This window comes from Bos javanicus, chromosome X (assembly GCF_032452875.1).
Source record: "Bos javanicus breed banteng chromosome X, ARS-OSU_banteng_1.0, whole genome shotgun sequence".
Taxonomy (NCBI): Eukaryota; Metazoa; Chordata; class Mammalia; order Artiodactyla; family Bovidae; genus Bos; species Bos javanicus.
The window spans coordinates 130,040,950-130,057,531 of record NC_083897.1 but is presented as its reverse complement, the minus strand read 5'-3'; the positions used below and the strand labels follow the sequence as shown (position 1 = coordinate 130,057,531).

General features: G+C 42.4%; 1 protein-coding gene across 9 annotated transcripts in view; it reads right to left on the bottom strand.

Annotated features, from left to right (window-relative positions):
• Positions 1-3,194: 3,194 nt before the first annotated feature.
• MAP7D2 (MAP7 domain containing 2) overlaps positions 3,195-16,582 on the bottom strand; it is a 101,915-nt gene continuing 88,527 nt past the window's right edge. For 8 of the 9 annotated variants that reach the window (XM_061407965.1, XM_061407967.1, XM_061407970.1 and 5 more), the window contains 4 exons: positions 13,591-13,647; positions 13,055-13,133; positions 8,992-9,178; positions 6,596-6,871 (listed from right to left, as the gene is read on the bottom strand). In XM_061407965.1, coding sequence (XP_061263949.1) covers positions 6,622-6,871; positions 8,992-9,178; positions 13,055-13,133; positions 13,591-13,647 — 573 coding nt within the window. In that variant the 3' untranslated portion in view covers positions 6,596-6,621. Of the gene's footprint in view, positions 4,871-6,595; positions 6,872-8,991; positions 9,179-13,054; positions 13,134-13,590; positions 13,648-16,582 lie in introns of those variants that run through there. The other variant, XM_061407971.1, reaches the window with a different exon arrangement.

Sequence of the window (16,582 nt, the reverse complement as noted above, 5' to 3'; positions counted from 1 at the left end):
TGGGTCAGAGAGCCCGCCAACTCCCCTGGGGGCACCAAAGCAGCGGACTCAGGGTCAATCCCAGCTCGGCAAAGTTCCAGCTGTGTCCTTGGGAAAGTAACCCTCTCCTACCTACCTCACATCCTTGACAAGTCTTGGGACCACCTCTCATACAGCAGGGATATGCTGACTGTTCTGGTCCATTCCTGTAGGAGAAGCTTAAGCCACGGTAAATGGAGGCCACTGCTTCCCACCTCCTGAAATCATGGCATATCCCAAATTGGGGGAAGCATCAGTTTGGGTCTACGGAGGTTGGTACCAAGCCTCGTGTCTCCATTTTCCCCTGACTTAAACCTTGAACCGTAACTGACACCCACACCTTGGACCCCACTCCTGACCTGATCATTTCTTCACTTCTGGGTCCTTATCCCCACCCCATCAGAGATCCTAAACTTGGTTGACCTTCAGGAGACACTAAGTCACATGTTCTTTCTCTCCAGAAACAAATGATCCACCCACCCTGGTCCCATGATGCATTAAATTCTCATGTCTCTTGGGTGTGTTGCTGATTTCTATTTCAAATTCTATTTCTCTGTTCAGTTCAGTTCAGTTGCTCAGTCACATCCGACTCTTAGCGACCCCATGAATCGCAGTACGCCAGGCCTCCCTGTCCATCACCAACTCCTGGAGTTCACTCAAACTCATGTCCATCTAGTCAGTGATGCCATCCAGCCATCTCATCCTCTGTCGTCCCCTTCTCCTCCTGCCCCCAATCCCTCCCAGCATCAGAGTCTTTTCCAATGAGTCAACTCTTCGCATGAGGTGGCCAAAGGACTGGAGTTTCAGCTTTAGCATCATTCCTTCCAAAGAACACCCAGGGCTGATCTCCTTTAGGATGGACTGGTTGGATCTCCTTGCAGTCCAAGGGACTCTCAGGAGTCTACTCCAACACCAGAGTTTAAAAGCATCAATTCTTCGGTGCTCAGCTTTCTTCATAGTCCAACTCTCACATCCATACATGACCACTGGAAAAAAAATAGACTTGACTAGATGGACCTTTGTTGGCAAAGTAATGTCTCTGCTTTTCAATATGCTATCTAGGTTGGTCATAACTTTTCTTCCAAGGAGTAAGCGTCTTTTAATTTCATGGCTGCAATCACCATCTGCAGTGATTTTGGACCCCCAAAAAATAAAGTCTGACACTGTTTCTACTGTTTCCCCATCTATTTCCCATGAAGTGATGGGACCAGATGCCATGATCTTCGTTTTCTGAATGTTGAGCTTTAAGCCAACTTTTTCACTCTCCTCTTTCACTTTCAAGAGGCTTTTCACTTTCTGCCATAAGGGTGGTGTCATCTGCATATCTGAGGTTATTGATATTTCTCTATTAGATTACACTATTTTAGTTATGGAAGTTTTACCATATATTTTACTGTTTATTGTGTGTGGGGGGGGAGTCTCTGTTTTAAAGACTTATTTTATAAATTTCTTAGCTTTGTGTTCATTTTCTTACATGAAATGTACAAATTATATTTTCTTTTTCTAAGATCCCACATGGCTTATGGGATCTTAGTTTCCTGACCAGTAATTGAACTCAAGCTCTTGACAGAGAAGGCACTGAGTCTAATCACTGGACTTCCAGGGGTTCCCTGTGCCACTATATTTTAAGTTGCAAAACAGAAATCTCATGGAGTAGAACTTCATTGAATTTACATGAATGGGAGGGTGAGTCACCTACTTGTCTTTATCAGGTATGTAGGCTTTCCCTTTCAGGAATATGGCATGTCTTTCTATTTACATCTATTCTAATGTTCTCTGGCCAAGTTTTAGACAAAGTTTGTTCTTTCTAGAAATTTTATAAGCTTTGTTAGGATTATTTTCCTGTCTGTTTTTAATGTATAAGAAAACAATCAATTTTTCATCTCTTAGTGGTCAGCTCCCCTGTGCAACTATCCTGAGTTTCCTAGTTATTTCATTTGGGCTCCCGCAAAAAGACTACCTATAAAGGCTTCTCTTTTCTAATGTTCTTAAGAGTTCTTGCTCCATTTTCTTACATAACTGTGCTTCCTGAGTAACACTAAAGAGTGGGTATGGATGTCACTCAGCGTTGTGCCCCAATGTAATGGGTATAACTCTACTGCTGTAAGTTGCTTCAGTCGTATCCGACTCTGTGCGACCCCATAGACAGCAGCCCATCAGGCTCCACTGTCCCTGGGATTCTCCAGGCAAGAACACTGGAGCGGGTTGCCATTTCCTTCTCCAATGCATGAAAGTGAAAAGTGAGTGAAGTCCCTCAGTCATATCCGACTCTTCACGACCCCATGGACTGCAGCCTACCAGGCTCCTCCGCAGTACTGGAGTGGGGGTATAACTCTAGAAACAAGTTATTTCTTTACATTTGCTTTCCAAATTAAAAAAAAATTATGAAAGCGTTTGACTAAGAGAAAACCTGTAGTTACTAAGAAAGATTTAGAATGTCGCAAAACAGAAATTGCTCTTAGGAATGACTAGTCACCACTACAACCCTCTGGGGTCAGAGCTCATGATGACAGAAGCTACTTTATAATGCCACAGGCTAAGGCCAGCACATGGAAAAAAAAATAGGATGTCCACTCCTGTACCCTCACTAGAGGCTCTGTCATCAGAACTAAGGAGAGTTTCACTGACTGAGCCTTTAGCTTCAGAGATGGCAGCCCAGAAGTTACCACAAAGATCCGACATCCCTATTTCAGTCCTGGCCCTTCGGCTCCTGGTCTTGGTTGGAACTGCCTTCCAGGATGTAAAGAAGTCATGATTTAGATGCAAAAAAAGTTGGTGTGGGTTTCAGCTTACTAGAAAAAAGGGGTCATCATTTCCATTATAATTTTGTTTAAATGCCAGATTGCTCTGTGGAATGTTTTTGGAGATTACACTAAGGTTAACTGCACCTTAGCCAGCTAGAAATCCCTCACATCACTGGTATGAAAGTAGAGCAACTTTACTGTACTTAAAAGTTCCTCCTGTCTTGGCACAGCTCATCACTGAAGCTTATTTCCACAGTTGGCTTCAGTTGGAACTGGTAATAGAGGATTCATGAGTTAGACAGGGAAAGGACACCCACACGGGATTTAAAATTTTTTTCCAATAAGTTTTTTAGAAACCTGGTATCTGGTTTGGTCTCAGCACATTTTTTTTCATTGAGCCTACAGAAACAAACAAAGCACTACACACCATCAGACTCTTTAATGAAAATGTATTTCACAGTAAACACAATGTACACGTCATGCAAATGAGGCATCACCATGATCACAATGGTGCTGTGAGGTACACCAGACTGCAAGAAAACAGACATTTAGCAAAACAGGGCTGTAAAAAAGATGGTGAGACAGTTTTTGAAAGTCAGACCATGCTACCATTTTCTGTGTGCTTGTCATAAAAGGGATTTTCCCCATATAGTCATCAAGATCCATGGCACTGTATTATTGGAGGCATGTATTTTATTTAGTATATACACCATACACAAACATACACAGTTTCCATAACTAATAGTCTTACACTGTAGCTGGTTTTAAGAGCACATGAACAAGATTACTACGGAGACTTCTTTGTACATTCTGGTTGCAAACTTCAGTCAGAATTATGGATCTTTCCAAACTCTTTATTGTACAAGATAAAAAAAAGTTTTCAAAGAAGAAAAGGTTACTTTAATCTGAAAGTCACATTTCACCACAAGAAATGAAGAAAACATACTGCTGCTGCTGCTGCTGCTAAGTCACTTCAGTCGTGTCCGATTCTGTGCGACCCCATAGACGGCAGCCCACCAGGCTCCTCTGTCCCTGGGATTCTCCAGGCAAGAATACTAGAGTGGGTTGCTATTTCACTCTCCAATAGAAAACATACTATTATATGGCAAAAAAAAACGTGTGGAGTATACATACATTCTACCGTCATTTTCTCCCATCCAGATGTTTTTATGTTCATGTCTATTATAGTGCCATTTTGGAGCCAGTTCAGGGCCCCTTGTCTCAGAGCACAATGCTTTTCATTTGTGCCTGCTTTTATTAGAGTTGAACAAACAAACAAAAGGCCCAAGAGCCAAGAAGAAACAGCAACATGAAAAGCAACCACCTGTGCAGGAGATGCACAAATTATTCAATCCAGAAGCCACCTGAAGGTTTGGAGTGACTATAGCTTGGAGGATTTAAAGGTGCAACATGAAAAGGCCCTTGCAAGATTCAGGTGCCCAAGTCTGGAGGAATATGCCTAAGAGAGCAGACAGTCTTCCATGCTGTTCAATGGCTTCCTTAACTCAGCCAGAGTCACTCTGCTGGCCGCCCAAGGAGCAATGAGAAGCAACACATTTTGCACGTGGCTAAGCTTAATAATATTAAATGTGGCTTCTTGATATAAACTTCCAGCAAAGAAACCTCAGAGATGAGGGAAACCCTCCAGAATTTGTTCTCCTTCTAAACAGAGCCAGGGAGATATGCAGCCCAAGTTCAGTATATGTTTAAATAGAGTCTGGGCAAATGTCTAGAATATTTAGAAAAGACATCTAAATGTTTATATGCTCCAAGTTTGGGGATAAGAATGGTTATAAGGTGACTTTTCAAGTCAAAATCACACGGGTTATTCAGAAGATCACTATGATAATAGAGGAGTACAGGAAGCGCTTTACCAGCAGCTAAAGCTCATAAATAGAACCATAACATAGAACTCTGCTAAAGCCCGAAAAGGCCACTGTCTCAAGCTTCTACTGAGAGTGGCCAGCGTTTGACGTACTAACTAGGAATGCAGTTACATTTCAATTTAGTAGTTTAGAATTCAGCAGTTAAAGACAACTGAAGTTTCTTCAGAGGGCCGGCAGCTCAGATTTGACTACCAGCAGCTTCACGGCTTCTCCAAACACCACCTGTGTCAATTCAAAACCAAAACCAGGTGAAACCAATGTAGAGACAATCTTTTGCAATTTGTAGCATCTATTCTCTGTCACTAAAATGGTCATGCAGTGTGGGACTTTACCTTCTTAGTAACTACATTTCCTTGGCTTACAGTACCTCTCAATGGAAGTGTTACAGCATTTTGTGTAGGACTATTATTTGGGGTGGTGGGGGGATCAAATTTTCTTCATGTGGGACTATCCTAAAACCTGCAGGATGATTAATGTCACAAGTTTTGCTTTCCAAATGTCAGTGCTGCCTCCAACCATTGTGACAATAACCCGCTCCAACACATTTCCAGTGGGGGTGGTGCCACCTCTGGCTGAGAAGAATTTGCTAACTAGACTATATGACAAATGAAAATATACAAGGAATGTAAATAAATTATTTAGCCAAGATTTTTTTTTTTTTGGACAGGGATTTTGGACTTTTTTTAGTTAGAGAGGTAGGAAATAGATTTGAAGAGCCATGAACACTCTTCTAGGTTTTGTGCATTTTCTGGTCCTTATCTGATACTGAGGTAGGTGAACCAAAGGGCGCAATGTATGCTAACAACAAAAGAAACCTCTCACTAAATATTAATCCATGTAACTGTCAGGGAAATAGAACACTCAGGTGAATTTGTTAAAGTGTCCAAAAAGTAGCTACTCTTCCAACCAGGGATACGGTTTATTTTAAAAACTACCTGTCACGCATTCCCTCTCATATGTGAAAAGGACAACTGCTTCCCCAAGAGCCAAGAGAAGAACCAAACTCTAAAATGTACCGTCTACAGCCAGTAGCTGAGGTCATGTAGAAATAAGCATTTGAGACATGGTGACCTCAGCCACATGGCCTCCCCAACTTGTTTCCTTGTTTGAGAAATAGAAAGGTTGGACTAAATCACATCAGTTATCAAAGTACTGTTATAGGAGTGGAATATCATAAAACAAGGTGACTGACAGGATGTTGAGAACAGAAAATTTTTCTAACAGTCTAAAATGGGAGGAACAATTAGTTATGAAAGGATCTGATGATAGATTCTGTTTTCATCATTCAAAACTAAGCCCCAAAATCTGAAGTAAAGCCAACAGGAGGTGATTATAACTACACACAAATTCAGAGTGTTTATAACCCATAAATTTAACTTACTCAAAGAAGAAGCTTCTAGAAACACTTTGGGAAGAAAAAAAGGCCAAAGGAAGGGAACAAAAGCTTCAGGGCACAAACTTCAGTTCTTCCCCCCTTGCCTCAGGTATGATCCAAGAACAGATGTTTGCTTTGAAAGAATCCATAAGAAGTCAACAGAACAGCAAATCACTTGGCCCAACAACTCACCAATGTATATGAGTGATTCTAGATAGAATGTAGGATATCACTGACTAAAACTAGCGGGGCGGGGGGGGAATTCTCTTGTCTCTAAAAAGTTGCTACTTGAGACAGATGGCTGGTCAAACTTTTAGCCAGTGCTTCTACACACACTGCCCCAAACAGCAGGGGTGAGCACAAGGGGTGTGGTGCTGAAGGCTCTTGTCTAAAGGATTCATTTGAAGTCTGTCTCAATTCTTGTGTGTGCTGCAGTATATACCATGAATTCACATTTATATTTGTGCTTTTTAAATAAAATTGACCATCCAGGAGGCTGAGTGATGTTTATCTTATCTTCACAAACCTAGGTTGAAGAGTTACAGATTTAGACTGTCATCAAAAGACTGTACCTTTAATTAAAGAGATGTTGTTTTTGTCAACAGAAGGTGTTCAGAGTATTTTCTTGACCAGGACTGTTAAATCCTTCGATCAGGTTTTTGTTACAGTCATCCAGGCTGAGATTTTCACTGGATCTCTTGGGGAAAATGGGGGGCCCAGTGAAATCTAAGAGATCTTGAAGTGCTCGGGCATTACCAGTTCCATTTTGGTCCAGAGATACCCCAGGAATCATTTCACTCACTGGTGAAAATTCTGGGATAGAGATAAGCTCTTCTTTTGAAACAGGACTGGAGGGTGGAGGGAGAGAGGGAAGGAGAGAGAGATGGAGAGATAGAGAGACAGACACAACTATTAATTCTACTTGTCATATTTTGTTATACTACTCTTCTTTCCTACAGAAGATGGATTTAGAGCCAGAGTTTGCGTGTAACACATTATAAAAGATACAGGTTAATTCAAGTCTGAGACACTGACAGAAATGAGGCCCCCATGAATGAGAACAGGGAAGTGGATTTGAGACAGGAGAGCAGGGGCAGCGCACAACCTTTAAAAGAATGACATAACCCTTGAGGATACGACAAAAACTAGTTAGAACCGATTAGGCCCAAGATGGTGGAAGACTGGACATCCACTAGACCTTGGGCCTCATTATATGCTCACTGTAATACATTTGTATACGATAAATGACACACGCGAAGATGCCATGACAGTTTAGAGAAGTTCCACTGTGTGTCAACCATAGGGCCTAGCTCAGATGAGCAGCGGGCTGGGATGTGAAGTCCCCTCACCAGGAGTCTCTCTGAACAGCCAGAGTAGGGCTGCTGTCAGGTTTGTCTGTTGTTGTTTTTTTTTTTTTTTCCTCCTCCATAAGAGCCCGGAGAAGAATCTAGAAAAACTAGCTGAACTGCAGAAGCTCAGATGATCTGTCTTCCTCACACTGAACATAGTTAAAGCAAAGCAGCTGAACTAGCACCACTTCCGGTGGCTGGAGCCTAGGCAAACTGTTTCATTACTGGGAACGTCTGCCCCATTTCCACTGTGACCACCTCCATTCCCAGGATTTTATCAGCTGCTCAGAGCATGGGGAGGACAGAATGGTGCCATAAGCTTGGGCGCTGCCCCCAGGAGTCACCCTTCTCCAAATGCAGAGGCAGCCACAGTAAGAATGCAGCACATAAACAAAGCTCCTTCATTTCCTTTAACCTTGGCCAGTGCCAGGTCTCGTCCAGTTCCCTCACCCAGAGGCAGAAAAAATACGCACAACTGCCTCAACGTGGCATGGGGTGGGTGGGTGGATAGGTACTGCGTTATCCTTTATGATGCCTCAGCAGTTCCCACCTACTGGAGGGGACAGAGTGGTGCCAATCAGGGGAAGTCTGCCAGGACAGTGGCGGGTGGTGGCAAGGGCTGAGGAGGTCCTGTTATCAGACTGCTCAGGACTCGCTCTACTGGGGACAGGGTGGCTGGACTCCGTGTTTTCACATTATGTGGCTTAAGGCCAGCTGCGATATTTATAATCAGTGTGCCCTGGGAAAGGCCCTGCTTCCCAACCCCTCACCCTAGGCCGAGGCTGGGAATTCACAGGAAAGAGAGAAGGGTAAGCTGTAGCAGGCTGGAGCTCTGGCAGAGCTTGTGCAAAATCCTGGCATTCCCTCCTGAACACAGAGAAGACCCCCACTCATCTCTGCCCCAAGCCCAGGCTGACTGAGCATTACTTTTGTCGGGGAATAATTTGCCAGGTGATGTTATCCAAAACACACCAGTTAAGAATTCCTTAAGTTGTTAGGATCTGAAAGCAAATTAGTTCCTTATCAAGTCTCCAATGACAAGTCTATTTAAACATGAGACACTGGACACAGTGGGTGGGCCCTTCTGGTGCCCTACCCAGATCCTCTTTACCTGCGGTTGTGCCCATCCTCCAGCTGCTATGGACTCACAGCTGACACGCTTCCTCTGGATGACTGCCTTGGCTGATGGAAGCGTCCCCACCCCAGATTCTCCACAGTCAACAGCTGATGAACACAGTGCCGTGAAGGCCCCATCTTTATCACAGTCAGAGCCCTCTCTGGTGGAAGACCATCCTGCAGAGCTCCATGAGACCAGCTGAGACCGCATCCATTGCTGAGTGACTTCCCCTGCCCAATCCTGCTTCCCTCCCACTCCCTTCTCCTGAGAGCTCTCCTCCACTAAAATCCATGCCCCAGAATCCCTGTTCCAGGTTCTGCTTCTAGGGAACTCAACCCAAAATACAGATATTACTTATACCATGGTTAGTTTTCCTGAATAGCAACTGCACCTATTTTAGGTGTGTACAAAGATTTGGGGGTGGAAAAGATGAAATCAGCTAAGGGATGGTGGAGGTATCTGGGGAAGAGATGAGGCTCAAATTCAAAAGCAATGTACTTACCTCATATCCATAGACTGAACTTCTTCAGTTGAATCATCTAGACTGTTTGATTTCCCATCAAGGGTGTCCAGATGAACAAGTCCCTCAACTGGTTTAAGTTCATCAGTGAAAACATCTTGAGGGAAAGTTTCTAGGGCAGCATGTTCCACAACATTTACTTCTTGGAAGGTGTTCAATACACTGATTTCTGATAGAGAACACAAAGTCATTCCATCAATCATAAAATACACCAATGAAATAACATGGGGAATATCTATGTAGGCAATTAATCCTCTGCTTTACCAACGACGCAACATCTTTTGTAAAAAGAACCCCAGGCAGTCACCTTCATACCAGGAAGAGAAGACAAATGACATCATCTGTGTTTGTGCAGGGCTCATGGCCCACTCTCCCCACTTCATGCATCACAGCTCTGTTGTGGTGAAGGGGCTTGCATAACTCAGTGAAACCATGAGCTATGCCATGTAGGGCCACCCAAGAAGGACAGGTCATAGTGGGGAGTTCTGACAAAACATGGTCCACTGAAGGAGGAAATGGCAACTCACTCCACTATTCTGCCTTGAGAACCACATGGACAGTATGAAAAGGCAAAAAGATATGACACCAGAAGATGAGTCCCCCAGGTCAGAAGGTGTCCAATATGCTACTGGGGAAAAGTGGAGGGCAATTACTAACAGTTCCAGAAAGAATGGAGCAACTGGGCCAAAGCAGGAACAATGCTCAGTTGTGGATGTGTCTGGTGGTGCAAGTTAAGTCCGATGCTTTAAAGAACAATATTGCATAGGAACCTGGAATGTTAGGTCCATGAATCAAGGTAAATTGGATGTGCTCAAGCAGGAGATGGCAAGGCTGAACATCAACATCTTAGGAATCAGGGAACTAAATGGACGGGAATGGCAAATTTAATTCATTATATTTACTACTGTGGGCAAGAATACCAAATGAAAGAGTCAACAATGCAGTCCTAAATGCAGTACTTGGGTGCAATCTCAAAAATGACAGAATAAGCTAGTTTCGTTTCCATGGCAAACGATTCAACATCACAGTAATCCGAGTTTATGCTCCAATCACTGGTGCTGAACAACTTTAAGTTGACCAGTTCTATGAAGATCTACAATACATTCCAGAACTAACACCAAAAAAAATATTTCCTTTTCATTATAGGGGATGGGGAGGCAAAAGTAGGAAGTCAAGAGATACCCAGAATAACAGGTAAGTTTGGTCTTAAAGAGTACAAAATGAAGCAGGGCAAAAGCTAACAGAGTTTTGTCATGAGAACACACTGGTCATAGCAAACACACTCTTCCAACAACCCAACTCTATACACATGGACATCTCCAGATGCCAATACCGAAATTGGATTGACTATGTTCTTTGCAGATGCTGAAGATGGAGAAGCTCTATACAAGCAGCAAAAACAAGACCTGGAGTTGACTGTGGCTCAGATCATGGGCTCCTTATTATAAAATTCAGGCTCAAAGTGAAGAAAGTAGGGGAAACCACTAGGCCATTTAGGTATTTGACCTAAGTCAAATCCCTTATGATTACACAGTGGAGGTGACGAATAGATTCAAAGGATTAGATCTGGTAGACAGAGTGCCTGAAGAACTATGGATAGAGGTTCATAATGTTGTACAGGAGGTGGTGACCAAAACCATCCCCCCCAAAAAGTAATACAAGAAAGGTCAACTGGTTGTCTGAGGAGGCTTTACAAATAGCTGAGGAAAGAAGAGAAGGAAAGGCAAGGGAGAAAAGGAAAGATACACCTAAATGAATGCAGAGTTTCAGGGAATAGCAAGGAGACATAAGAAGGTCTTCTTAAATGAGCAATACAAAGAAGGAGAGGAAAACAACAGAATGGGAGAAACTAGAGATATCTTTAAGAAAACTGGAGATATAAAGGGAACATTTCATGCAAGGATGTGCATGATAAAAGGCAAAAACAGTAAGGACCTAACAGAAGCAGAAGAGATTCAGAAGTGGCAAGAATAGACAGAAGAATAGACAGACTACATAAGAAAGGTCTTAATGACCCAGATAACCACGACAGTACAGTCACTCATCTAGAGCCGGACATCCTGGAGTGTAAAGTCAGGTGGGCCTTAGGAAACATTACTATGAACAAAGCTAGTGGAGGTGATGTAATTTCAATGAGCTATTTCAAATCCTAAAAGATGATGCTGTTAAAGTGCTGCACTCAATATGTCAGCAAATTTGGAAAACTCAGCAGTGGCCACAAGACTGGAAAAGGGGAGTTTTCATTCCTCAAAGAAGGGCAATGCTAAAGAATGGTCAAACTACTATACAGTTGCACTTGTTTCACATGCTCGGAAGATTATGCTCAAAATCCTTCAAATTAGGCTTTAGCAGTAGGTGAACTGAGAACTTCCAGATGTACAAGCTGGGTTTTGAAGAGGCAGAGGAACCAAAGATCAAAATGCCAACATTCATTCGATCATGGAAAAGGCAAGGGAGTGCCAGAACAACATCTACTTCTGCTTCACTGACTATGCTAAAGCCTTTGACTGTGTGGATCACAACCAACTGTGGAAAATTCTTAAAGAGATGGGAATATCAGACCACTTCACCTGTCTCCTGAGTAACCTGTATGGAGGTCAAGAAGCAACAGTTAGAACCCGACATGGAACAACAGATTGGTTGAAAATTGGGAAAGCAGTAGGACAAGGCCGTATACTGTCACCCTGCTTATTTAACTTATATGCAGAGTACATAATGTGAAATGCTGGGCTAGATAAATCACAAGTTGGAATCAAGATTGCTGGGAAAAAATACAACAACCTCAGATATGCAGATGATGCCACTTTAATGGGAGAAAGTGAAGAGGAACCAAAGAGCTTCTTGGTGAGGATCAAAGAGGAGGGTGAAAAAGCTGGCTTGAAACATTAAAAAAAAAAAAAAACTGAGGTCATGGCATCAGGTCCCATTACTTCATGGAAAACAGAAGGGGAAAAGTGGAAGCAGTGACAGATTTTATTTTCTTGGGCTCTAAAACCACTGTGGATGCTGACTGCAGCCATGAAATTAAAAGATCCTTGCTTGTTGGAAAGAAAGCTGTGACAAACCTAGACAGCATGTTAAAAAGAAGAGATATCACTTTGCCAACAAAGGTCTGTCTAGTCAAAGCTATGGTTTTTCCAGTAGTCATGGATGGAAGTGAGAGTTGGACCCTAAAAACAGCTGAGCACCAAAGATTTGATGCTTTTGAATTGTGAAGCTAGAGAAGACTCTTGAGAGTTCCTTGGAGTGTAAAACCTGTCAATCCTAAAGGAAATCATCCCTGAATATTCATTGGAAGGACTGATGCTGAAGCTGAATCTCCAATACTTTGGCCACCTGATGTGAAGAGCTGACTCACTGGAAAGGACCCTGATGATGGGAAAGATTGAAGGCAAAAGGAGAAGAGGGTGGCAGAAGATGAAATGATTAGATAATAATATTGACTCAATGGGCATGAATTTGAGCAAACTCCAGGAGATAGTGGGAGACAGAGGAGTTTGGCCTGTTACAGTCCGTGGGGTTGCAACATCGGACACAACTTAGTGACTGAACAACAACATGACTCACCCAAGAAACTTGATGTCATATCCTGTACAGGTCCCCAGGCTCTTGAGCCACAAGGCAAAAGAGAAACGTGAAGAGTGACTTTGAGATGGATATATGTTTTCTGACTCTGGCTGCCATGAAACCTGAGGAGCTTTAAGAATCCATGACAGAAAAGAGCTGGACTATCCAGAAGTCCCGAAGGCAGGAGAAACTGCTGTAGAACAAGAGAGTCAGTTCTTAACAGAACGTGACCAGCAATTAAGCCCTCTGGAAAGCAGCCTAGCCAGCAGATGGCCCGGCTCTGGTGCTGGGGTTATTAGAGTAACTGAGGGACCTACTGGTTTTCAAGTGGACCTGTAGAGATGGTGATGGGGAAAAGTACATGGGCTTTGTGCAGTGATAATGCTCTTCAGACCGATAGGTGCTAGTTCCCTACAGGAAACACCATGAGCCCTCACTTTCTGAAACGAAGAACCCGAGAATCAGATCTCACACTCACCTATTTTGTTAGGGACCATGGGTTCTGTCTTATTTTCCACACACAGAGCAGACTGAAGCTCCACTTTTGGGTCTTCTTTCTGAAAACAAACAGAGGGAAGGTAGGCTTTATGTACCAAGACAAGTGCTTTTGAAAAGCATCAGGGGATATTTGGAATCATGCTGAGCCATCTGTCCATTCCATGGTAATTCTTTGAATTTTCTGAGTGTATTATAAATCAGCTGTGTTTCCCATAGTAATATGCCACCATTCTCTTTTTTTATCTCTGGACTACAGTGCTTCTCCCTGCATCCCTACCTCCACTTCTCCGAGGAAATTTTTATTACCACCCCATCCTGGAAACTCCTTTCTTAGACTCCTCTTTCCTTTTAGACACCAACAGTCTTCTTAATCTAGCCAGGAACAAAGCAGGAAGAACCCTTTTTTTTTTTTTTTCCTGGCTAATGCTCTCTGAGACCTACAACATCACTGAATATATTCTACCATTATGTTCTTCTCAGTACATGAATTATGAAAATGGCACTCTGAATGCCTACCTTCACTTCCAAAGACACATCACTCTTTCTTGTTCTCTTCATAATTTCATCTATTCTCTGGAAACCAAAAAGAAACAGGTAAGAGGACTACACCAAAAAAGATGTCCTTTTCATCAGAGGGGACTGGAATGCAAAAGTAGGAAGTCAAGAGATACCTGGAATAACAAATAAGTTTGGCCTTGTAATACAAAATGAAGCAGGGCAAAGGCTAACAGAGTTTTGCCAAGAGAATGCATTCGTCATAGCAAACACCCTCTTCCAACAACACAAGAGACGACTCTACACATGGACACCACCAGATAGTCAATACCAAAATCAGATTGATTATATTCTTTGCACTGAAGATGGAGAAGCTCTATACAGTTAGCAAAAAGAAGACTGGGAGCTGACTGTGGCTCAGATCATGAACTCCTTATTATAAAATTCAGACTTAAATTGAAGAAAGTAGGGAAAACCACTAGGCCCTTCTGGTATAACCTAAATCAAATCCCTTATGATTATACAGTGGAAGTGACAAATAGATACAAGGGATTAGATCTGATAGAGTGTATGGAGAACTATGGACAGAGGTTCATGACATTGTACAGGAGGCAGTGATCAAGACCATCTTCAAGAAAAAGAAATGCAAAATGGCAAAATAGTTGTCTGAGGAGGCCTTACATATAGCTGAGAAAAGAAGAGAAGGGAAAGGCAAAGGAGAAAAGGAAAGATAAACCCACCTGAATGCAGAGTTCCAAAGATTAGCAAGGACAGATAAGAAAGCCTTCCTCAGTGACCAATGCAAAGAAATAGAGGAAAACAATAGAATGGGAAAGACTAGAGATCTCTTCAAGAAAATTAGAGATACCAAGGGAACATTTCATGCAAAGATGGGCTCGATAAAGGACAAAAATGGTATGGACCTAACAGAAGCAGAAGATATTAAGGAGAGGTGGCAAGAATACACAGAACTGTACAACAAAGATCTCAATGACCCAGATAACCATGATGGTGTGATCACTGACCTAGCGCCAGACATCCTGGAATGTGAAGTCAAGTGGGCCTTTGGAAGCATCATTATGAACAAAGCTAGTGGAGGTGATGGAATTTCAGCTGAGCTATTTCAAATCCTAAAAGATGATGGTATGAGCAGCACTCAATACGCCAGCAAATTTGGAAAACTCAGCAGTGGCCACAGGACTGGAATACTCATTCAGTGGCCACTAAACGAAAAAGGTCAGTTTTCATTCCAATCCCAAAGAAGGGCAATGCCAAAGAATGTTCAAACTACTGCACAAATGCACTCATTTCACATGCTAGCAAAGTAATGCTCAAAATTCTCCAAGCTAGGCTTCAAGAGTATGTGAACTGAGAACTTGCAGACGTTCAAGCTGGATTTAGAAAAGGCAGAGGAACCAGAGACAAAATTTCCAACATCCATTGGATCATAGAAAAAATAAGAGAATTCCAGAAAAACATCTACTTCTGCTTTATTGATTATGCCAAAGTCTTTGACTGTGTGGATCACAACAAACTGTGGAAAATTCTTAAAGAGATGTGAATACCAGATCACCTTACCTTCCTCCTGTGAAACCTGTATGCAGGTTAAGAACCAACAGTTAGAACTGGACATGGAACAAAACCGGCTGGTTCAAAATTGGGAACAGAGTACCTCAAGGCTGTATATTGTCACCCTGCTTATTTAACTTATGTGCAGAGTACATCATGAGAAATGCCAGGCTGGATAAAGCACAAGCTGGAATCAAGACTGCTGACAGAAATGTCAATAACCTCAGATATGCAGACGGTAACACCATTATGGCAGAAAGTGAAGAGTAACTGAAGAGCCTCTTGATGAAAGTGAAAGAGGATAGTGAAAAAGCTGGCTGAAAACTCAACATTCAAAAAACTAAGATCATGGCATCAGGTCCCACCACTTCATGGTAAATAGATGGGAAACAATGGAAACAGTGACAGACTTTATTTTCTTGGGCACCAAAATCACTGTGGACAGTGACTGCAGCCATGAAATTAAGAGATACTTGCTCCTTGGAAGGAAAACTATGACAAACTTAGACAGTGTATTAAAAAGCAGAGACATAACTTTGTTTAAAGGTCCATATAGTCAAAGCTATAGTTTTTCCAGTAGTCATGTATGGATGTGAGAGTTGGACCATATAAACAAGGCTGAGCACCAAAGAATTGATGCTTTTGAACTGCAGTGTTGGAGAAGACTCTTGAGAGTCCCTTGAACTACAAGGAGATCCAACCAGTCAATCCTAAAGGAAATCAGTCCTGAAGCTCCAGTATCTTGGCCACCTGATGAGAAGAGCCGACTCATTAGAAAAGACCCTGATGCTAGGAAAGACTGAAGGCAGGAGGAGAAGGGCATGACAGAGGATGAGATGGTTAGATGGCATCACCAACTCAATGGACGAGTTTGCTCAAGCTCCAGGAGATGGTAAAGGACAGGGAAGCCTGGTATGCTGCAGTCCACGAGGTTGCAAAGAGTCAGACGTGACTAAGTGACTGAACAACAAGAACAAAGAGGACTACAAGACCAAAAATAGATACAAGTATCTTGGTCTGTATGCAATTTCACATTTCTCAGAGAACTCATAAAAGAGAAATCTTAGCAGACGATAATGTGTATAGAAAGTGCCTGCATTGGTTTTACAGATATATACCTCTGCCATATGAACAAGGTCAAATGCTTAAGTGAACTAGTAAGTATCTAGAATCAATCGTTTATATCCCATCTTTCTCCTTCCTCTCTTTAGATTAGCTAGAATTCAACAAATCACTACCTGTCATTCAAGAGGACCACCCAACAGAAACCCTAGCTGAAGAGCAGAAGAGGAGACCACAAACTGGACACCAACTTCACCCATAATTACATTAAATGTAAATGGTCTAAACATACCAATTAAAAAACAGAAACTGTCAAACTTGATTTAAATAACAAATCCTGACTCTATGCTGTTTATAGGTGTGCGTGCCCAGTCATGTTCAA